Genomic DNA, 23152 nt, shown 5'->3' with positions numbered 1-23152 from the left:
CAAACAAAATAAAAGAATGTATATGTGAATGAATGTGTATACCTACTCTCTGGGGCCCCCTCTTTATACAATAAATAATATGAAATCTACATCAATTTTGATAATTTTTCAGACACGAGTAAATAAAAACGACATATTTAAAACAGTTTCCATAGTTCTGACACATTTCTGTTGCGGGGATAAAGTAATTATCGCTATTCCTAAGAAAATATCACAGCGGAAAATTATCCTGGTTTGTACGCAAGGTAAATAACAGTCATTTAATTACAATGGAGAAGACAAATTAAATTTATGAATGTTTTTAATTTGAGGAATTGAGCACATTGAGGTACAATTTTCTTCTTCACATCTATACATGTAGGATTTTAAAAATTAAATACGATAACTATTATATTTTTTTAAAAATACAATAACTAGTATGTAGTTGATGAAAAAAATGTACCTATATGCTCTCATATATTTTGATCGCTTTACAAAGTGTGTGTGTGTGTGGGGGGGGGGGGGGGGTTAGAACAAAAATATAGGGAATAGGAAGTTAACAACTTACCAGTATACCCCTACCAAATGTTTAGTTTTATATCTTGCGAAGGATTTTCTTATTCTGGTAAAAATAGTATTTCATGAAGGTACAATGTCAAAGATTACGTGTATGCAAAAATAAGTGTAAAATTCGAATACTTGACAATATTTATTTTTGTTATTCTACCGAGGGACCATATGGCACAATATCTTTTGAACGCCTATTGTTGCTCAGGTGAGCGATGTGGCCCCATGGGCCTCTTGTTAATTTTTCTTCGTGATTTTTATTAATTAAAAAATTGAGACCATGTAAAATAAAGAAAGACAACTCTTAAACAGGATCTTTTATATCAAGATTTTTGCAACAATTAAGTATTTCCTTTAATTTTTCAATTTCATTCAATTTCTTTTCTTCATCCCATTAACCAACGAATATTGTTTATATTTTCAGGTTTTTGTTGGATTTTGTCCAGCAGTTTGCCTTAAAAGAATTTTTTTATATTTTAGTTTCATATTTATGTGGATTCCAATAAAAATCATACAAACTTCATTCATGATTTTTTTGTTTTTCATTTCTAAACTTAATAACATTTCACTTTCATAAGAATTTTAAAACAGAAATGTTTAAAAATTTGATAAATATGGGGTTATCTGGAACCAGACTGATATTTTAAAAATTCTCTAGAAAATAGTGTATTGTATTTTGAGGTATATTATTGTTGAATACTGTGCCTAGTTTTGGTAACAAATGCATGCAACAAAAATCTCCTACACTTATTTGGTGTAGAGATCCACCTTAAGCATACATGTAAATAACTGGTTACCATCGTTTATCACATTATGTCTAAAACTGGAATGTTTACTTTAAAATCAAAATGAAAACAAGAACAAGACCTGAACTTTGTTAACATAACAAAGAATTAGGAGCTCATATCTCGCTTATAACACAACGACTGACACTCAAATTTTGGCAATGTAAACATGAAAATGACAGAGAAAAATTCAATTTTTAGGGGGGAAATCAATTTTTTAAAAAAATTGTACTGTATATGTACTATTCAGGAAAAAAACCCATGGGGAATGTGAACTCGGGGCCTGCAGAACGGTAGATTGAAGGTACCACCATTGCGCCACGGAGATTGACAACAAATTTTTGCGATATAAACTGTTTCACAATGCGTTCAAATCGCCATGTTGTAACATACTGTCATAAAAGTAGAAGTCACGGGTGTCGAGGATCCTTAATCTTACAATATTAAATATATTCAAAACGTGTGATAACGTTTAAGATTTGTGCCCATGCTCCCTAAAAAGGCTGTGTTTTACAGGAAATTGATTTCCATTGCAGACGTAAGGGAAAATGCACACTAAATGTTTTGACATCTCCACCTTGTCTGGGCATGACGTATTTAAAACACCATTAAAAAATGACATTAATTAATCTAATTAAACGTAAATTTGTACGTTTCACTCTGTTTTCGTTTTTAGAGGGTACTGCTTAAAACGCTGTTGCATGGATTGCCGTGCGGCATATCTTCTTTATGCTCATTTTCTGAGACCTTACAATTATTATTTTGGGTGAATAAAACTCGATCTTATTTGTTTTATATTTCCGACGTATTTAATTGTTGTGAAGTTATTTAATAATTTTGGTCTTATGAACCAGTTACTGCAGCTTTGTAGTACCTTTATGAATCATTTTTTCTTATCTTTTCCAGCCACGGTGCATGCTTCATTCAAATAACTATATATTCGATGCCAGTGCTTATACAGTATGATATTTTTGGCAGTATGCAGTAAGCAGTTGACAGTTGGTAGTCGTGTATATTGAATGAAAAGCTCTTTATTTGCGTTTAGACCTCCCCCCCCCCCCCCCCAAAAAAAAAATCAGATCGGGATCGACGTTCTGATAATCATTGATGTTGCGTATTTTCGTTTTCAATTTCGATTTTGAAACGTAAATTTTACTCGATTTTGTTATAAAATGTCTCTTGTTGCTTATTGTGCCAGTGATGACAGTGAAGACAGTGATGCAGAGGAAACAAAAGATATTCAAGATGAACCAAGTTCCGCAAAACCACAAATTGTACCTTCAAAGGGCACTCAAAATATAGAAAATGGAACAATATCTGACTCAGATTCGGACAATGAAGCCAGAAGTGGGAATAATTTGGAAGACAATGCTCTCAATAACAAATTAAGGGGTAAATATGAAGACAGATTTTCTATTAACTGATGGTAGAAAAAGCAGTTGAATGCAAAATAATTGCTTGAAATAGACAATTAATCCACAGGAGTTCGAATTTTTATCAATAAAGCCAAAAAACTTACTTTATTGACTGACCCATGAGCTATGCGTTAGAATGATAAATTTCATAAATTTTGGGGGCTAAGGGGCGCATACATAACAGCAGCACCAGCTGGTGTTGTCCAAAATGACTATGTCTGCCGTTTTCAGTATATTTTAATAAATTTTATACTTGATGTGCAAGTGGATGTCAAATATTATTGGCGCTGTTTATATTTTGATTCAAACTACAGTCAAACTTCGTTATCTCAAAGTAGATGTGACTGTTTAAAAACTTCTAGATATCCGAGTATATGAGATAATAATGGTAAAATTCTTAAAAAATAAGTGATTGGGACTTATAAACATTTCGACAAATCCACTTCAGGATCATCGTCGGATACCCATGGGTGATCGCGTCTTTTACTTATCGAATAAATAAAAGACGCGATCACCCGTGGGTATCCGACGATGCTTCAGGATATCAGTGTTCGAGATATCGAAGTTCAACAGTAATGAACTTTTAATCTTAAAGCAGTTAGCTAAGCATTTCTCATAAAATATTAATTATATACATGTATATTGATTTATATTTTTCTTTTCAACATGTACATTTTAGCCTTACCTGAACCAAAGCACACAGACATTGGAAAAGGGATTCCAGAAACAGATGTGCTAGAGGAGGAGGTCAAACCTAAAGCAGCTGAGCTGGCTGATGCCCCTAAACCTCCCCCGAAGAAGCCCAAGCAACCAGTCAGGATAACTATCCCAGCACTAAATCCAGTATGTCACTCTATCAGTCAGTGCAGTGGTAGATCTGATCTACACCTGTTTATTACTTTAGTGCAAAGAAAAACCTTTGAAAGACATTTTCTTTATCAATGCAATGGAATTGTCAGATGATGTTGAAGCTCTTCAATTAATTTCTTATATATTATATGATATGTATAGACATACAGTGTAGTAAGTCATATTAGTTTAAACATGCTTAGTATTGAGAACATGCAAGCCAAACAATATGTGTTCACTGTTCAATTTATCACTCTTACTATTTGAACTATACTGAATAATTATTCTGAGTTAGAATAATACCCTGTTTGATATGTGAATGCGGTAGATCTGCCAATAATGAATTAAGCAGTTATTGTGGTGCTTTAAATATTGAATATATATTGAAAAATCAGTAATAAAAAGTTATGTACTCCAAAATGAGTATGAATTTTATGAAACATGAAATAATTTAAAACAATTTTTAAAATATGTATTTCAATCAGTAGACATCAAATTTTGAAAATGTTTTTATTGTTTTTTAAGAGGGAAAAATTCAAATCTGTTTTCTTGTTTTTCATTTTGTAGGATTCAGATGAGGAAGATGGACCATCGATTAAACGTGCAAAAACAAGTAATAGTAAACAGGTAAGCATCAGAATATTTAAGAATGAAGTACCCATACATTTAATTATTTTCTTTAGTGTGTGTAATTTTTATGTAATAGTACATGTACATACAACACAACAGGACCTACCAGAGTTAATTATGAAGATGAATTGCTATTATCACTGAGTAAATTTCACTATCCAATTCACAAAAGTAGTATTGTTTAATGGGAAAAATGTTACCATTATTTTTATGATTTTTGAAATGCAGTTATATATGTCACAGCAAGGTTATACTTGTTTCAGGGGAAAAGTGGCCTGTTTGCCTTACTGCCCCCTCCTCAGCATGCCAGCATTAAAGAAACAAACAGGGCTTTAATTCCTCACACACTGACAAAGAAGCAGCCAGCAGCCCCAGCCCCCAAACCCTCCACCCAGCCCTCCAAAAAAGAAGTTGTGGGCCCAGCAAAGCCTGGCCAAGAAGACAGTGATAGTGATGGGGAGGATCAACCCTCAAATTTCTTTTCTTTTGGAGATAATGATACCCATACAGTGTCTGGGCTTTCATCAAAGAAACTGTCACTTCCTCCCCCCATGGTGGCAAGTGAACATTTGGTTTCAGGGGTTGTGAGGCCATCAGTGAATGTGTCTCAGGACTTGGCGGGGGGATCTGTTCTGGGGAGAAGTGTTGACCTACAGAGTGGAGTGTTACAGTTCCGGGCCTCTTATTCCTCTACACAAGGAGTCTATCAGCCTCACATTGCGGGACCTATTCCCATGGAAACTTCTATGGCAGCAGCAGAGATTGAACAAGGATCGGATGAGACTGAGGTCAGTACTTGTGTAACTCTGCCATTCTCTCCATTGTATAACCTGACTGCACTCTTTAAGTGTTTGAGATGTAAATTTGCAGTGATTTATTTAATAATCAAAGATTTCTTTTCAGTTTTGGGGGTATTTGAATATACTCATATATGGAATTAAATACATGTAATGATTTGCACAAAAAAGAAAACAATCTTATAAAAACTGATTTCAAAATTTTCTGGAAATATCATAATTGTCTTTGAAAGGAAGTTCAACCTAAGGAATGAAAGAGCTTGGTAAATTTCATTCCTATTCTTTAGACTGTAACAGTAGCTACATGTAAGTCACTAAAACTTTCCCATTAATGTGCATTATATGTGATGCATCACAGGCCATAAAACTATATGTTATGTCAATGATGTGTTACAAGTGAAAGCCCCACTTATATTGAATACAAAACAACAAAATAATAAAACTGTTACAAAAGCAATTTTCATCTCAAAACGCGCTTTGGCATTTTGATTTTGAGTAAGAAATTACTTAACATATCGGTATATGGAGCTGTTTTGTAAGACTGACTAACCTCTTCGACTTTGATTCTTACAGAGACAGAGTGCTCCGACTGTACCTACAGATGAGGACGAGTTCCAGCAACTGTTACAGAGTGACGAGGTGAGAGGACGCTAACAATAGTGATAATAACTGATTTTTTGTTGTTCGAGCATTTATTTGTTGGGGAAAATTTGAGTAAATGTATTTCAATTCATCTTTTATTATGAATGTGCCTTTGATTTGAGACAAAATTTAGTTAAAGTAAATAAAAAAGGTAATGTACAGATATTGGGTGGGTGGGGGACCCCTGGAAAATTCAAGCATTAAGTTAACGAAGATAGTCATCTGACTTCCCAGGCAAGCAACCAATTCCTTGGACCCCTTTCCTTGGAAGGTTTTATGGATATGCATGTGTAACTAAAAATTTGGCCTATTGGTTCTTTGAAAAGCAAATCAGAATTTGATAAAACATAGTTATTTCGTAATTGAAGTACACAGTCATGATTGTGTAGATGCTCATTTTCTCGCATCTTTTTGTTTCCAGTTCCTCAGGATGCAAGGCAAAAAGCATAGGGGAAAGGAATCTATCAATATTGTTGATGTGAATGCCGATGACTTCATTTGTACCGTGGATGTACACAAATCAATGACAGAGGAACAGCCTGAGAGAATGACTCACAAGAAGGGAGATGGACCATCCTCTCAACAGAAGAGAAAACATCAAATCACTTACCTAGCTCATCAGGTGGGGACTTTTTTCAGGTTTCATAGGAAAATCACGCATTCTTTTCAACTTGAAATAAATGGAAATGCTTGGTCTTAAGAATAATGATCTGCATGTTTCCTCAACTCATGATTTAGAGTTTATACAGGTATAATGTAGCACACTCTGTTGGCAGAATGTTAATGAGATTTCAGTTTTGGTTATTGTTTTCACTGTTTTTTATTTGGCAATTATTAATTAGGTGTTTATAAAAGATCTTGTTGCATGTATAAACATCAAATCTGCGTGCATATTCAGTTAGGTTAATTGCATGACTGTGATTAAAATGTTAAAAAATGCCATCTAATGTTTATTCATTTCTGAATTTTTTTTTTATTCAGGCAAAGGAACGAGAGATTGAACTAAAGAATGAATGGTCAAACAACAGAATGTCAAGAAAACAGACTCAAGCCAAGTATGGGTTCTGAAAACAACAATGAAAATGAATACCCACTCTGTTCTCTGTGTTGTGACTTGTACACAGTCATGTATTCAGGGTGAACAGATCCTGGGGTGAATTAACAACTTTATAACATGTTCATAACGTGGCAGCAATACAGGAGAATTTTTCAGAATATAAGTCACGAGACAGCATCTTTGTGCTTTGAATGCATTTTATATATCATTTGTTTATGTAAAGATAAAATAAAAATTATTTAAATAACTTACATCACAAGGAGTTTCCTTTTTTTCCTCATGATAATTTATAAACAAAATATCGTATTTGCTTATTTGTAAAAATTGTCCAAAGTATCTGCAATTTTTGAGGCGCAATTTTTTTTTATTAAATGAGAGTTTTGCATTCTGTATTAGCCCTCAGTCACTGTTAATCAGCCCTAGAGCCTGATGCTCTCAGGCTAATATACAGCAACCTTGCAATTGGGATACATGTAATATAGGATGAAATATAAAAAATGCCATGTAATAATCTATATATATGTATGTACCGGTACTCCTGAAAAAATAACAAAATATCATTCATAATAATTTATTCACTGTTTCTAGTGATCTTCATTATGCATTTGTGAACTAATTGTATGTACAAATAAAAATACATTTATTTAACAATGTCTGTTAACCATAAATGCCCAAAACTAGCAATGAACAAAAGTTCCCTTTCATGCAACCCTAAAACATTAAATATGGTACACAAGTAACCAAACCCCACAGTTTATGAATTGAACACCTTCCAGTGCAGAATTATTTTTTAATTAGAAACAAAAATTATATATTAATAATTTCATTAATGGCTCTCTTATAGCAAGAATTTTCATTAGCTGCAGAACTGTAGCTCTACAGGAAAACCTTAGAGCTATAGTTACAGGAATTTTTTGGAATTAAATTTTTATACTGGATATATTCCAAAACCAGGTAAATAATTCCAAAACGCAAATTTTTGTGCACAATAAATATACTGTTTCTGTATATAGATGGAACTTTAAAAAATCTACATGTTTCATCAACAACCCAAATTTCCCATAGAACTACAATTCTGCAGCTAGTATTCCAAAAGAATGGTTTCACATATCGATATAAAGTGAAGGATGATGGAAATAAGTTATTAGGTAAAAACAATGAGAAATGAAAATATTAATAAATCTAGCTGCTATAAAACATAAACACTTTTCATTAAAAAAATTCACAGATGAAGCATCTAAAAAGTGAAAGATTAATAAGCATATATTCTGATTGTGAAATTTTGTACCTGCGTATTCTATTGTAATTATTGTGTGCATGATAATAACATTGAGTTTGTGCCAGCTCCATAAGGGGGGAGGGGGAATAATCACATTACAATGAAATAAAACAAACAAAAAGATAACGAGATCAAGGTTCGCCATTATACAACAGTAGGTGGTAGCCTCTGTTGGTACATGTAAGCCAGAGTTTTGGCAGCCATTGTCAGAGATTCACGTCGATTAACACCTGTCAGTGCCCCCTGCCAATCTGATCGACCAATGTGAGGCATGGACTCTTCCACAATCTGACCAATGGAAACGGCCAGACCCGCCCACCGTAGTGGATAATCTGACGGAGTTTTGTCCTGTGCCTGTAGGATGAACTCTGCAGGTATAGGGGTCGGTTGTGAAAATGTTCGTAGTTCTATTCTGTTGGTAGGGTCTTGTAGAATCAAGCAGCTCATTTCATACCACCTGTAAAAAAAAATAATGTTCTTTTTAAATGATTTTAAAGTAAAATGCAATTTATTTAACAAGAGAGTCCTAAAGACTAAGACCTAAAGAGTCCTAATCCTTAAAAATAATGAATTCTGTAAAATTACTTAGTTTGTCTATGCATAATTTTATTGGTCGCCTCCTCCCCCACTGACCTGTCTGGGAGTAACTCTACTATGAACCCTTCCACTGACACCACAGGTTGTCCATCTGGCAGCTCCCCCTTTTCACGAAGATTCTGGATCCTCTCCTCTGCTCCTTTTAAACCACATGTGTAACCAACAGGCTGTACTGCAGTTGTTGCTTTACTATCCTAAAACAAATGCCATTAACATTACTACAACGTTCATAATTTTCATTTTGGGTTGTGGATTAAGGAAAAAATATTTCATATCTGAAGATTAAGATATTTTTTTTCAAAATGCAGTAGTATAAATGTACTAGTGTGTTTTATTAGGATGTGCACAATGTCATTTAATACAAACGAATTATTATTGCAACTGTATGTACACACCATTCCTCTAACAATGGCTTTGCCAAACACTGTTTGAAATGCCTCTCTCACGGCCCCGACTTTATTCTCTTTTTCTGATGTCACAACAATGTAGATATCTCCCCCTGTTCCTATAAATGAATGACATGTATGTTCTTTAATGCAAACTTTAAAATTTCTGTTAAACAGATCATATCATATTCAATCAACATAAGACATAAGGAATAATTTATCGTGTTAATATTTGTTCTTACTAAAGCAGAAAAAAATTATCGTTTAAATTCATGTAAACATACAAAGCTTTAGTGCCCATGCATGTACTTACTGATGACTTCTCTCATCCCTGGGTCCAGAGTTGTGATCATGCTCTCCATGGAGCTCTGAAAAACATCAAAACCTATAATTAATATTTATCAAATCCTTTCTCTCATTATTTTAGATGTACATGTATTTACATTGTATTATTGACTATGGCAACAATAGCTAAGAATATACATGCATTAAAACACATACCTTGGTTTTTTCCACCACTTTGTGAACAAGGTTGCTTCCCCCAATCCATGAAAACAACCCCCCTCCCTGGTCACTTGGACTTTTGGGTGATTCCGGAACCATCTCTGCTGGGATGGGGATCTGTGAGCTTGCTTCGTGAGGTGTTTCTATTGGAGCTGTTAACAGCCATTTCATTTCTTTACTCAAACTTTTAATTTCAAACAGTTAACTTATTTGTACAGTAGCAAAACATGCTTTGCATAGGAAAATAAATGTATTGGTATGTTTCATGTACATGTAAATGGACACTTGATTTTCATTTTTTATAACATTTTTATCTAAACAAAAGCACTTTAACAAAATATGAAAAAAATTCCTACAGCTGTTACATATAAAAGGTTACATAGAAATGTGAGTTTTGCCTTTAATATTTCCAAATATACATGTACCAGTACATGAGGTACTAGTATATCAGCTTCAATAATTTTGCTTTTCTCCATTTTAATTTGTGTTTTGGTTGAAATAAATTAATGTTGCATGTTGTTCTTAAAATGTAAATGCAACGCATGTCAAATTTAATAAACCTTAAGCTATTATCAATTCTATAACCCCTAGTTTTACTTAACTAACCTGGAGGAGATAAGCTGGTTTTGGCCACTGGACTGGGAGTCTGAAGACTGGGGGGTGGAGATGGGACGGTAACTTCCCTGAAAGAATAATCCCGAAGACAGTGATTTTGTGAGGCAAAGGAAAAACCCAAAGACAGTGATTTTTAGGGCATAAAACATACGGTACTGAAAAAGTTTAATAAATAAATTATTAACATAAAATTATTAAATGTATTGTAAATTATTCAATAATTTTAAATACATGTTAAATAAATTTCAAAGGAAAGTTGTGGGAGATAAGTAGATAATTGTATGCTATGACTACTTACTTTTGCTGTGGGGAAGATACTGCTGGGGAGGATTCTCTTGATTTCTGCAACAACAAAGAATAACTAGACAACATTGAGATGGTGACCATTTCAAAGGGCGCCTCTTACATGATGGACATAGAATGAAAAGCATTTCAGAAAATTTTGCTTTGACCTTGAACTATAACTAAGAAATTTTCCAGCTGGCATAAAACTTAAAATTCAATCTCATTACCCCTTACATAATGGCATTTTTGTTATCAGAAAGCCCTTTGGGCTTTATTGGATTTGACCATGCCTCGACCTGAATTATCACCTCAGAATACTCAAAGAATGATTCCTTATTCCTTAAATAAAATTGTTGTGCCAAAAAGTTGGTTTACAGCAACACAATCCATTGGAATCTTTAAACACATCACATGATTTCCAGCTATGTTTCTATAGTCAGCAAGTAGATGGATACATGGCAGCCATAACATCTTTGTTTGCTTTCCTCCAATATTATGCTGAATGTTTGGGTGCTCAACAAAACACTTATAACGTTTGTTACCAACTGTCTACAGAAATATGTTAGGCTGATAAAGTATATAGAAGGCTCTGCAAAAATAACCCTAACTAAAACTGTTCATATGAAAGTATTCAAATATCACACAAACCACTGCCCACTTTACAGATTATAAATTTTTCTTAAACACATGCTCCATCTCAACAATGGCTCAGATTATGGCCCCCTAGGGACAAATGCATTCATGAAGCCACACTTATCTTTGAAGTTCTTATTAGCTCCTAAGAATTTATCAAAATTTTGCACTGTGATTTGAGAGAATACTTATAACACATATATTTATTTATAAAATAGGGACAAAATCCTTAAATCTTGTCCGACATTAATAAAAACTGCAGGTGCACATCTTCTGAATCAGATGGTGTTCAACACATGTACAATTTTTCCTACTATTCCATGCAGTAGTAAAAAAAAAGTCTATAAGGGTTACAAAAATGTGTCTACAGACAGACAAGGTGATTCCAATATACATGTATCCCCCCTTAAACCTCATTTGCAGGGGTATAATAAGTAATATAGTATGTTCTCATAAGCTACCTGTAGGGTTGGTTTAGCTGGTGATGCCCCTGGGCTACTCATGAAATCTGGTAATGGAGATGGTGCAGCCACACTTGGAGTGAACTTTGTGCCTGCAGGTGCACCTATGAAAATCAAAATTTTCTCTGAATTAGCAATAATGCATGTCATTTAAAATTGTCAGAATCATTGTACCGGTACTTTAGTTTTAGGATGCTGAACGTTTCAACAAATTAATGAACTGGATCATAGCGATTTTATCCCTGTCAGTTTCTATACTGTTATCATGGCTATGAATCACAGAAAATATTTGGTAGATTATAATATTCATCTAAGATACATCTTCACAACGTCAAGGTTTTGTGATTGGAGTTCCGTAATCACAAAACCTTGACGTCTAAGATAATACATGTAATATTCTTTTATGAATGAATAGACATTCTATAACAACAATATGTCCTAGGGATAGGATATTTAACAAGTAATAACTGGAAAGAGAGAGAGAGAGAGAGAGAGAGAGAGAGAGAGAGAGAGAGGGAGAGAGAGAGAGTTTTTAAATATTACCTGCTGGAGGTTTATTGATTTCTGCACTTTCCTGCATTTTCTTTGCCAACTCTGCCTCCTCATTTGATATTATCTCTGCAGATTCGTCTGATGATTCTTCCATCATATTGACAGTTTAAAATTAACTGCTGATAGAGTATTACATGAAGGTCTTCCCTCTAAGAATGATAATAGACATTTCATTTTGTTTTGCATCAACTATTTTCACTGATAATACTACACATATGTTTACAACATAGTTATCACCCAGGTTATACAATGTTTACATCTAATCATATTTTTAAGTAAGAAATAAATAAGGCATCATTTTTTATTCTTACTCGTTTAAGAAGCTATCAGTCCGTAACAGGTTTACATAATAACATATTTTTCTGACGTCAACAAATAGAAAATCACTGAAAATGCGAATGGTTATTTTCGACAACTTTGTTTCACGACAGCCACGTACTGAGCTGTATAATTGGAACACCGATCCCGACATAAATACATTTTACATTTGGCACACCTCGTTAGTTTCTTCCTACCTCATCTATCGGAAATTGTGTAACCGAAAAAGGAGACTAACTGTAAACCATAGTGAAATTGTAAATTTTTTATTTTTTTAAGGTATTCAATATAATATGTTTTACGGTGCTACCGTTCTGGCGAGCGCAGCAAGAATTACACATACCTTGCATCATTGTCAACTTATAGTTTTATTTCGGTATCAACTGTAAAATTGCTTAGTAGAAAGATAACACTTGTGGTGGGTTCGGATGCTACATTTATTCTAACTAAACTTTCACACCGATTAATGCTTTCCCATGCATTCTAACATTTATAATGTAAACAATTGTTGGTCTCACATAAACACACAGCAAGCGCTAATGGCTAGCTGGCTGAAGGATTAAGATAAACCGTTTCTAATGGACATTACATCCCTCCTTTCCTTTGAATTTTAATTGTGTTCATTTATTGTTTGTTTATGAAAGTCACTTATGAAATTATCACTGATATTAACATTGTCCAAATTAAATGTAAATAGAAATGTTCCTTTTGTTTATAAGATGTTATCAGTCACTCACAACATTTATACATAACTAATTAATACAAGATTGATTATAAAACTAAACTACACGGAACAAGCCAGAGGATTATTATGCCTCTCAACACGACTTGTTATGTTTTACTTAGAAACATAATCATCTAGATATTTTGGACGATTTGTTTTCTGCCTTAAATTATAGCGCGGAGTCATTGGTATCGCATCTGAAGTCTTCGTTGTTTCTGTGTTGGTTTCTGGGTTGTTTACATCTCCGTTATCGCATTCATCAGACTGGTCAATAATAACTTCTGCTGGTTTTATTTCTTTGAATGCACTGGAGTTTCTTGTAACGGTTTTGTTTTCATTTGATGCTGTTATCATGGATCCCTTTTTCCCTATGACTTCCAATGGCTCAATTTCGTACGGAGTAGATAGTTTATTGCGTTTCTTTTGTTGAACAATAACTCTGTCTCCCTTTCTTAAAGATGAATGCTTCGCATTATTTTTCTTGTCTGCATAATGTTTCATCTTTTGTTTCTGATTTTCATCTCGTCTCCGCATTTCCGTTTTTCTGAATTTCGTTGTTTTAGGGTTTTCCGGAAGACGAACTTTTATATTTCTTCCAAATAAAGCTTCCGCCGGTGGAACTTTTGTTGTAGAATGGGGCGTTGCTCGGTAATTTCTCAGAAATTGGAAAATATCTTGTTTCCAATTGCGGCTCTCTGCATGCGATGTTTTGACAACTTTTCCTATGGTCCGCATAAACCGTTCAACTTCTCCATTAGCTCTTGGCCATAATGGTGTAATTTTACGGTGCGTAAATCCCATATATTTCGAAAATTCGTTAAATTCATGGCTTCGAAATGGAGGTCCGTTGTCTGTCTTGACAATATTCGGAATTCCATGTGTAGAAAAAATCTTATCCAATTTCGTCATTGTTGATCTTGCTGAAGTTGAATATACGATTTCTATCTCCGGATATCTCGAATAGTCGTCAATTACCACTAGTAAGTATTCTCCGGATGGGAAAGGACCGCAAAAATCTACGCTTACTTCCAACCACGGTTTGTTTGGTAGCTTTGACATCCTCAACGGTTCTATTTTGTTGGCAGGAACAGATGATAGACATGGGATGCAAGATTTGCATAGGTTTTCTACCATTGAGTCGATTCCAGGGAACCAAATTTTTTCCCTTAGCAATTGTTTCGTTTTAACAATGCCTTGATGTCCTTCATGTGCTATGTCGACTATTTTCCTCTGTAGTGATGAAGGAATCACTAGTCTTGATCCTCTTAAAAGAATTTCCATCTCTTCATGTTTTCCAATACACAGCTCGTTCCTTAGTTTGTAAAACGACTGCATTGACATATTGTCAGATTTAGTTTTCCATTTTCCAGTCCTCAGATTTTGAATAACCATTTGTAGATTTGCATCATTTGCTGTGCATTCTGCTACTTCCAATAAAGTAACAGTTTTTGGGACAGCATGTTGTGCAACAAAGTTGACAAATTCTTCCCCTATTTTTTCTTCTTTTGATCCATTCTCATCGGTTCGTATATCCGGGTGTCTGGACATATAGTCGGCTGGGTTGTCAACTCCTTTCTTATATTTGACATGAAAATCATATGCTTGCAAACGCAAACGCCATCTTTCAATCCTTGCAGGCGGTTTTGATTTCGGATTGTTGAATATACTTTCTAGCGGTTTATGGTCAGTAACCAATGTAAACCTGGATCCGTATATGTACAAGTGAAAATGTTCGCAGCTCCAAACGATGGCTAAAGCTTCTCTTTCTGTTTGTGAATAACGTTGTTCTACATGGGTCAATGATCTGCTTGCATACGCAACAATTTTTCCTTCCTGGGAAAGGATAGCTCCAAGTCCAACTGGGCTTGCATCAACAACTACTTCAGTTGATTTGTTCTGATCATAGTATGACATAACAGTATCACTTGTAAGTGAATTCTTTAGCTTTTCAAACGCCAACTGTTGTTTCGTTTCCCACTTCCACGCCATATTCTTCTGTGTGAGAATCCTTATCGGTTGCGTAATTGTTGAGTAATCTTGAATAAATCTAGATACATAATTTGTCATTCCAAGAAAACTTTTCACTTCACTTGTGTTTGTTGGACTTTTCGCTGACTTGATAGCTTGTATTTTAGCAGGATCAGCTGAAATGCCATCTGCGGAAAATACATAGCCAAAAAAAGATAGCTTTTGTTTGTTAAACTCACATTTTGGTCGGTTTAGTGTTATGTTGCGCTCCCGTAGCCGTTCCATGACTTTTCTTAAACGCGTATCATGTTGTTCTTGTGTTTCCCCATACACTATGATGTCGTCACTCATATTCTTTACCCCTTGTAAGCCTTGGAGTGATTCACTAACAGTCTCTTGAAAAATTTCAGCAGCTGATGAAATGCCAAAGTTGAGACGTTTATATCGGCGCAATCCTACGTGAGTTGTGAACGTCGTTATGTATCTTGATTGCTCTTCCAATTCAATTTGGTGATACCCTGCATTCATATCCAATTTTGAGAAGATTTTGGCTCCATTTAAATCATGAATTATGTCATCAACTGTAGGTGTGATATGTCTTGTTCTTTGAATTGCCTTATTAGGTAAACGCATATCCACGCACATCCTAATTTCATCTGGTTTTTTCGGTTTGGGTGCAACGACAATTGGTGAAACCCAAGGTGTAGGGCCTTCTACTTTCTCGATGATGTCAAGATCCTCAAGCCTTCTTAACTCTGCTTCTACTTTCTTTCGTAAATGGAAAGGTATCCGTCGGTGAGGCTGAACAGTAGGTTTGATGCTTTTATCGACGTGAATTTTCACTTTTACATCTTTTATTTTTCCAATTCCTTGAAACAGGTCAGCAAACTCTTCACATATTTCATTCACATCTGTTGACAAACGATTGATCACTGGTATGATACCAAGATCTACGGCACTTTGGTATCCTAGGAGTGTACCACAATTTCCTTCGACTACATAGAATTTTCCAACAGCTATTTTGGACTTTGTTTCAATGGTCGCAGTGAAATATCCAAACGTTTTTATGTCGTTTTTACAACCATATGCGAAAATTCTTGTACTTGATTTGCTCAGTTTAGGTTTTGGATGCAGTTTGGAAAATGTGACCTCGTCCAAAATATTAACACTGGAGCCTGTGTCAATCAACATGTGAAAGCGTTGCCCATTAAGCGTAATATTAAACTTTGGTTGTTTTGTTGTAGAGTTGTTCCTGACGCTGAATACGTATCCATCATCTTCATCACAGTCCTGGATTTGTTTAACATGTTTTTTCTTAAACTGGGGTTTTGATTTACAATAAGCAGCGAAATGATTTTCTCGTCCACAGTTACTACAGATTTGTTTGAATGCTGGACACTTTGTCTTGTGGGGGTAATGGCCGCCACAGTTATAACATTTAGAACTCTGTCTATATGTACCTTTTGTTCTCGGCTCTGGATTTCGCCTTGGTTTCCAATGATGAGTTCTTTGTCCTGATTCCTTTTGGTGTATTTTGTTCACACTGGAATTGTTATTTTCGATTCCCGATGCCTGCTTCTCCGCCAGTTCTAATGTTCTTGCCGTTTCTAGTAGCTTGTTGAGTGTCATCTCCTCACTAAGCGCTTTTCTTCTTAATTTTGATGATGTGCAGCTCTGTATGATCTGAGACTTGATCTCACTATCATTGTCTGCAAATTCACATTTTGTAACGAGTTGTCTCAATCGGGTGTGGTATGTGTCCACCATTTCACCTTCCGATTGCTTTGTTTGTCGGAAAACGTACCGCTCGTATTCCTTGTTTACTTTTGGTTCAAAGTAATTTTTCAACGCATCTTTGGCTTGGTCATAATTCTCGTCATTCCCTGTATCGGCAAAAGTGTCGAAAATGTCATATACTTCCTCGCCAGCGTAATGAAGGAGTAGCGCACGTTTCCTCTTGTTATCTGTGATTTTCATTCCAACGAATAAGTTTTCCAGTCTCTGTACCCATTTCCTCCATCGGGTACCTATTGCTCCCTCAGCATGGACAGCAAATTTCGGAAAAACCGGTAATCCAGATTCTGCCATTGTGTTTTCCTTCAAAGTTGAATAAAAATCCTCGTCGCCATTGTAAAATTGCTTAGTAGAAAGATAACACTTGTGGTGGGTTCGGATGCTACATTTATTCTAACTAAACTTTCACACCGATTAATGCTTTCCCATGCATTCTAACATTTATAATGTAAACAATTGTTGGTCTCACATAAACACACAGCAAGCGCTAATGGCTAGCTGGCTGAAGGATTAAGATAAACCGTTTCTAATGGACATTACATCAACAAACGTCAAAGAATTTTTGCTCTACAATAAGTATGCCAAAGGTACTAATTTTAATGGTTACGATTCATACAGCGCAACCCCCTACCCAGAGAGAGAGAAAGAGAGAGAGAGAGAGAGAGAGAGAGAGAGAGAGAGAGAGAGAGAGAGAGAGAGAGAGAGAGAGAGAGACCGGTACCTGTTTGTAGGTGTGTAATTTCCCACTTTTAAATTTAATGGTCTGACTATATGCAATATCTACATAATTTTTTACCTCTTTATTTTTTCATTTTATTCCTTTTTATTTAGTTCAAAATGTCCTATTGTTTATTCCTTCCCTACTCATAAACTTACCTGCCTACTGTACATGCATGCACAATATTAGCTTAAAATGGGTCGATATGACCGTAAAGTATGGGTTTTGCTAGTATATATATATAAAATCTCTATATAAAAAAAAGATTAAAAACAAATCATATGTCAATAAGCAGATAAGGCAGGTATCGCAGTCTATACTGAAATAGCCAGTACACTCATTACAGATGTTTGATCCACCTCTTAATTTTTCGCGGGAAATATAGCGCGAGTGCACTGTGACGTCATCCATGACTTTGTTCGTCTTTGTTTACGTTTCTCGACTCAATAAGAAGGTATGGAAGCATGCAACAAATCTTTTGAGTCTCGCCAAAGCATATGCAGTACTCAAAACGTGTCTTCAAACTTAAAGTCACCGTAAATTACGAGTTAAAAGTCGGCCATTTTTTGCATAGCACCACGGGTGAAAACATTAGAGAGCATTATGGGACGTAGACAAAAAATTTTGTTTGATGAACTGTAGGTTTAGCTCGTTCTTTTTCCCGCGCACACTGGTTCTTAGAGCTCGCTTCGCTCGCCGGCGCTGCGCGCCGGCGAGCTGCGCTCGCTATAATGACCACACTGTTTGTACCGATTGCATGTAGCATCGTTTTTGAAAGTGGAAGTGGGGGGGGGGGGGGGGGGCAGACTCATCCAAAAAATCTTGACAAGCAAAAAATAAAAGAAAAAATAAAAAAAAGCCAACTTTCCAAAATAGTCGAAATCCTAATCCGTGGGGAGGGGGGGGGGGGGTTCACATTTCACATTTTCCTGGTAAGTAAAATGTCAGAATCGTACCCACCCCCCACCCGAAAAACGCCAGGTATTTCGGACTGAAGTTCCGGTTGATGTACCTCACTCACTCAAGAAGCCACATCATGCAAGTCCCCGGGGACAAACAATGGGTAAATAGAGGTTGACAAGACTTGCCTTATTGCATGTATTAAATATTAAATATTGACGAGATAAATTTTTGTTAGATTTTACCAGGGATATATATACATGATATACGTCCCTGATTTTACACGCGGAAAATACTTTAAAAGTCTTTGTTTTTACCAATTAAAGGTTAATTAACTAACACTAAATTTTACTCATATTGATCTCATCTATTGGACCCCCCCCCCCCCCTTCCATATTGCTGGATCTGATATTTGTTGAAAAGTGCAATCAACCTGCAACTACCAGTAAAAAACAGTGACCTCATGTCATAGCCAATTAATTCCATTCACTAAACATCTGTATGTCATGACCATGTAAATAAATTTACTTAAACATTAATTAAATTAGTGTTTCATGTGGGATATGGCGACAGGTGGTGACATTGCAGAAAAAATACATGACCCGCGTAAGAAAGCATAACATATTGTTTATATTTACATCTTTCTTTTAACAAATTAATAAATTGATTGTAAAAAAGTAAGTTAAACTAAGTAGATTACTGTTAATCTACATGTACATCAGAACGTTATATAAAAGAAACAACCAAATCGTCTCCTATATGGGAATTGGAGTCTGACATCATCATGATTATTTCGTGCAGTCAGTGATTTTTCTTAGGTCTATATGGGTTTTGACTAATCGATAAACGGGCGTGTAGATTTAAGTCCTGTCAATTTCCTGTCAGTTTCAGTCGCTGTACACGTAGGTTTCGACCGATCGATAAACGGGTCGTGTCCTGTTAGTTTTTATAGAAAATTAACTAAAGTTTCCGTATGGCGTTAGATAAATAGAGGGAATCTAGAAAGAATAATCTTTCCATGACCAGGTTAAACCGGGTCCGTAGGACATCTGTCATTTTAATAAATAGAACCAGGCTGAAGCTAGCAGCCACTAACTGCAGCCAACTCTAGCTAGAGGGAATCATATACTCGGTAGATGTAAATGAATTGAATTGGACATCATAATCATGATCATCAGATACAAATATATACATGTGTTCATGTATGGGAGTAGAGATTCAGGGAGATTTTTTAAGATCCAGTACATTCTCAGTATATGGCCTTATTGGCCCCGCCTTAGAGCCTTGAGCTCCCTGACTCAGAGGCCATGGCTTTCACAATTTAGGTAGAAGGTTTTATAATCATAACCAAGCAATTAGTTTTTCTTAAATATACCGGGGTATATTGAAGCAGAGAAGATTTAAAAAAAAATCTAAAACACGTACATTATGCAAAGTATGACCATGCTGGCTGCGCCCTACAGAGTCTGAATTCGAATCCCTGACACAGGGGCCATAAATTTCATAATTTTGGTGGAGGTACACATCATAATCATGTGCTTAGTTTATGTGCTGAAAGTCTAGTAGTAGAGAAGAAAATTTCTTAAATTAGCATCTTTTTTTTTACAGTATTTAACAAATATTTTTGTTATTCTTTCGTGTTAAATACTGAAATCTGATTGGTTAAGACGCAGTTCATAATCCTTTCTATTACCCTCAGCGTTAGCAACGCACTTAGCAACGGGTAACATTAAAAATTGTTATACTTTCATGTTAAATACTGAAATCTGATTGGTTAAGACGCAGTTAATAATAATTTCTATTACCCTCAGCGTTAGTAACGCACTTAGCAACGGGTAACATTAAAAATGTTACATGCGCGAAAATTATGCGCGTACGGTTTGCTGTAGAATTCACGTTATTCCCATATAAAAGCAGTAAAATTTTCTAAAAAATTAAGACATTCAGTATAACAAAATAAATAGTGCCTGTTTGGGAGGATAACAGTTGAAATTGACACCCCTCGAAAACCATTTTCAACCTCCGCTTCGCGTCGGTTAACAATGGTTTTCTCGGGGTGTCAATTTCAACTGTTACCCTCCCAAACAGGCACTATTTATATACTAGCGCTAAAGGGAAGAAGATTATGATTTTCACAATTTATGTTACCTTCCCTCTAAAATTGGTGTCTTCGGCTAAGTAAAGAAAAAAATATGGGAACATGCGCTTTTTATGACGTCACAGTAACCATTGTGAAAGTATATTCCTGTATAAATAAATGCTACATGTTCATGTAATGCAAGATTTTGTGCGATTATGACGTCAAATTTAATTAATATTTTTGCTGTATAACGATGATCAGCCTATGAATATATTCAGAGTGTTTTAAGAAAAAGTGTTTCCTTTTTATTGAACTGGAGAGATGTCAAGGGTTGTATATTAATGGATTCTTCTGAAAAGAAGCTCTGCTGACAGTACATACTCACTTTAATTTTGTTTAATAATACAAAATTATTTTTTTTTTTGGGGGGGGGGATTTCAGAATTTGTCTATTATATAAATAGTGCCTGTTTGGGAGGGTAACAGTTGAAATTGACACCCCGAGAAAACCATTGTTAACCGACGCGAAGCGGAGGTTGACAATGGTTTTCGAGGGGTGTCAATTTCAACTGTTATCCTCCCAAACAAGCACTATTTATTTTGTTATACTGAATGTCTTAATTTTAAGAAAATATTACTGCTTTTATTATAGCATTGAATCATGATTTTTTGAAGTATACACTCTCATAACTGCCGCGGTGTGTGCATACAAATTGAGTAACGCGCGTTAGCGCGTTATGAAAATTTGTATGCACACACCGCGGCAGTTATGAGAGTGTATACTTCAAAAAATCATGATTTAATGCTTATATTTACATTTTTTAACTTCTTGCCTTGTCTGCAAATGTGAATTATACCTTAAAATTCCGATCTTATCCTAAGAGTAAGTTAACATTAATGGAAGAGCCACAGTAACAGCCACAAGCGTGAACTTTGATTTTCGCTTGTGACGTTGCAGTTTACAGCGTTCAACGTTTGTGACGTCATAATAAAACTCGTCAATTTGACCTTTGACTACTTGTTGCATTTAGAGGCATTTAAACATCACGGAATTTAATGGAAAAACACAGTAGAATGTAAATATATAGGAATAACGTGAATTCTACAGCGAACCGTACGCGCATAATTTTCGCGCATGTAACAATTTTTAATGTTACCCGTTGCTAAGTGCGTTGCTAACGCTGAGGGTAATAGAAAATATTATGAACTGCGTCTTAACCAATCAGATTTCAGTATTTAACATGAAAGTATAACAAAAAGGATTATGAACTGCGTCTTAACCAATCAGATTTCAGTATTTAACATGAAAGTACAACAAAAAGGATTATGAACTGCGTCTTAACCAATCAGATTTCAGTATTTAACATGAAAGTATAACAAAACGTATTGTATACCTAACAATTTTTACAATTATTTGGATGGCTAATGTCAAGTTTGTCATTGAACCTTTCATCATGTTGTACAAATTTAACCAGGGACGTATGTACTAGTATATATTTACATATTCCAAGCACTATTTCCTCCATTTCTTACGGAGACTTATAGTTAATTCATGCATTATTTCCTCCTTCTTACGGAGACATATAGTTAATTCATAGCTCTATAGAAACAGCTAAACTAAAATCTACACGCCCCGTTATTCGATTGGTCGAAATCTATAGCGACTGAAACTGACAGGACTGAAATTGACACGTTCTCTTTATCGATTTGTCGAAACCTTTAAATACCTTAGAAAAATTACGGACTGCACGAAATAATCATGATGATGTCAGACTCAAAGTCTCACTGGAGAAAATTTGGCTGTTTATTTTACCTAACGTTCTAATGTACATTAACAGTAGTTTAGTGAATTTATTAACTTTTCACAATCAATTTAGTAATTAGTTAAAAGGGAGATGTTAATATGAATAATAAAATGCTTTCTTTGATGATTCATGCGGGTTATGTAGGTAGCAAGCATTGCAAATTTTTTTTCCTGCAATGTTGCTACCTTCATATCCCGAATGAATCACAAATTTAGAAAAACTTAGAAAAATTACGGACTGCACGAAATAATCATGATGATGTCAGACTCAAAGTCTCACCGGAGACAATTTGGCTGTTTATTTTAGCTAACGTTCTAATGTACATTAACAGTAGTTTAGTGAATTTATTAACTTTTCACAATCAATTTAGTAATTAGTTAAAAGGGAGATGTTAATATAAATAATAAAATGCTTTCTTTGATGATTCATGCGGGTTATGTAGGTAGCAAGCATTGCAAATTTTTTTTCCTGCAATGTTGCTACCTTCATATCCCGAATGAATCACAAACTTAGAAAAACTTAGAAAAATTACGGACTGCACGAAATAATCATGATGATGTCAGACTCAAAGTCTCACCGGAGACAATTTGGCTGTTTATTTTAGCTAACGTTCTAATGTATATTAACAGTAGTTTAGTGAATTTATTAACTTTTCACAATCAATTTAGTAATTACTTAAAAGGGAGATGTTAATATAAATAATAAAATGCTTTCTTTGATGATTCATGCGGGTTATGTAGGTAGCAAGCATTGCAAATTTTTTTTTCTGCAATGTTGCTACCTTCATATCCCGAATGAATCACAAAAAAGCAT

General features: G+C 35.1%; 3 protein-coding genes and 1 long non-coding RNA gene across 5 annotated transcripts in view; 2 read left to right on the top strand and 2 right to left on the bottom strand.

Annotated features, from left to right (window-relative positions):
* Nucleotides 1–1322, top strand: part of LOC128179011 (uncharacterized) — a 6272-nt gene extending 4950 nt beyond the window's left edge. The window contains exon 3 of the long non-coding RNA XR_008243032.1: nucleotides 971–1322. This is a non-coding gene — a long non-coding RNA (uncharacterized LOC128179011). The remainder of the gene's footprint in view (nucleotides 1–970) is intronic.
* A 1103-nt stretch (nucleotides 1323–2425) lies between these two features.
* Nucleotides 2426–23152, top strand: part of LOC128175125 (proline-rich protein PRCC-like) — a 134599-nt gene continuing 113872 nt past the window's right edge. The window contains exons 1-7 of one of the 2 annotated variants that reach the window (XM_052840544.1): nucleotides 2426–2723; nucleotides 3426–3589; nucleotides 4163–4222; nucleotides 4489–5013; nucleotides 5596–5661; nucleotides 6086–6286; nucleotides 6646–6738. In XM_052840544.1, coding sequence (XP_052696504.1) covers nucleotides 2504–2723; nucleotides 3426–3589; nucleotides 4163–4222; nucleotides 4489–5013; nucleotides 5596–5661; nucleotides 6086–6286; nucleotides 6646–6732 — 1323 coding nt within the window. In that variant the 5' untranslated portion in view covers nucleotides 2426–2503 and the 3' untranslated portion in view covers nucleotides 6733–6738. Of the gene's footprint in view, nucleotides 2724–3425; nucleotides 3590–4162; nucleotides 4223–4488; nucleotides 5014–5595; nucleotides 5662–6085; nucleotides 6287–6645; nucleotides 6973–23152 lie in introns of those variants that run through there. The other variant, XM_052840543.1, reaches the window with a different exon arrangement.
* On the bottom strand, nucleotides 7279–12479 carry LOC128175126 (protein PRRC1-A-like). Its single transcript, XM_052840545.1, has 10 exons — nucleotides 12345–12479; nucleotides 12025–12182; nucleotides 11482–11585; nucleotides 10401–10444; nucleotides 10094–10170; nucleotides 9485–9639; nucleotides 9297–9351; nucleotides 8993–9102; nucleotides 8634–8791; nucleotides 7279–8457 (listed from the first exon to the last, which is right to left on the bottom strand). The coding sequence occupies exons 2-10, from the start codon at nucleotides 12128–12130 to the stop codon at nucleotides 8145–8147; spliced, it is 1122 nt and encodes a 373-aa protein (XP_052696505.1). The 5' UTR covers nucleotides 12131–12182; nucleotides 12345–12479; the 3' UTR covers nucleotides 7279–8144.
* On the bottom strand, nucleotides 14280–17131 carry LOC128176818 (uncharacterized). Its single transcript, XM_052843367.1, has 2 exons — nucleotides 15503–17131; nucleotides 14280–14339 (listed from the first exon to the last, which is right to left on the bottom strand). Exons 1-2 carry the CDS (start codon nucleotides 17129–17131, stop codon nucleotides 14280–14282), a joined length of 1689 nt encoding a protein of 562 aa, XP_052699327.1.

The sequence above is a fragment of the Crassostrea angulata genome, chromosome 3, assembly GCF_025612915.1.
Source record: "Crassostrea angulata isolate pt1a10 chromosome 3, ASM2561291v2, whole genome shotgun sequence".
Taxonomy (NCBI): Eukaryota; Metazoa; Mollusca; class Bivalvia; order Ostreida; family Ostreidae; genus Magallana; species Magallana angulata.
Note: the sequence above shows the minus strand (reverse complement) of the source record. Positions and strands in the feature narration are given on the sequence as shown.